This window comes from Diaphorina citri, unplaced genomic scaffold, assembly GCF_000475195.1.
Source record: "Diaphorina citri unplaced genomic scaffold, Diaci psyllid genome assembly version 1.1 scaffold5857, whole genome shotgun sequence".
NCBI classification, from domain to species: Eukaryota; Metazoa; Arthropoda; class Insecta; order Hemiptera; family Psyllidae; genus Diaphorina; species Diaphorina citri.
The window spans coordinates 25,101-25,754 of NW_007383233.1; the positions used below are offsets into that span (position 1 = coordinate 25,101).

General features: G+C 48.8%; 1 protein-coding gene across 1 annotated transcript in view; it reads left to right on the forward strand.

Annotated features, from left to right (window-relative positions):
- The window catches only part of LOC113472508 (ATP-binding cassette sub-family E member 1-like), a gene marked incomplete at its 3' end in the record, with an annotated part of 3,685 nt that extends 3,450 nt beyond the window's left edge, over positions 1 to 235 (forward strand). The window contains exon 7 of the mRNA XM_026832279.1: positions 18 to 235. Within this exon, the coding sequence (XP_026688080.1) occupies positions 18 to 235 (218 nt within the window). The remainder of the gene's footprint in view (positions 1 to 17) is intronic.
- Positions 236 to 654: the final 419 nt, after the last annotated feature.

The window sequence follows — 654 nt, forward strand, 5'->3', positions numbered from 1 at the left end:
ATGCTCTCTTCCTACAGGGGGAGGGCGGCAGCGTTTCGCCTGCGCCATGGTATGTATTCAGGCCGGAGACATCTTCATGTTCGACGAGCCGTCCTCGTACCTCGACGTTAAGCAACGGTTGAAAGCTGCCGTCACCATCCGGTCCCTGATAGCGCCCGACAAGTTCATCATAGTGGTCGAACACGATCTGAGCGTGCTCGACTATTTGAGCGACTTTATATGCTGTTTATACGGCGTAAGTAGATTACCAGAAGTTATTAAGCAGCCTAGTTAGCATGAAAGGTTGCCTTGTAAGTGCTAGTCCCGTACTTGATTTCTACGAGGCTGAGTGGGCCCCGCAACGGCCAGTCATTTGCATGATACAAATTTTTTGACCCCGCCGGGAATCGAACCCGGGTCTCCCGTGTGCAAGGCGAGCGCAGTGACTATTACGGCATGGGAGTTGACTCCTTAAGACAGTTCAACACTACGGACAGTAGGTCTTTCGCGCCGACACCCCTAGGTTTATATTGATTGTTTGAGTATAATGAAGTTTCATTTCGTTTGATTGTTCATATCACCACATACTTTTAGTTAAATAAAACAAGCTGGGCCCGTCCCTCCGGGAATTATTTAGCCCGTAGTTTATTCGATCAGTACCTATGTACCTACCTA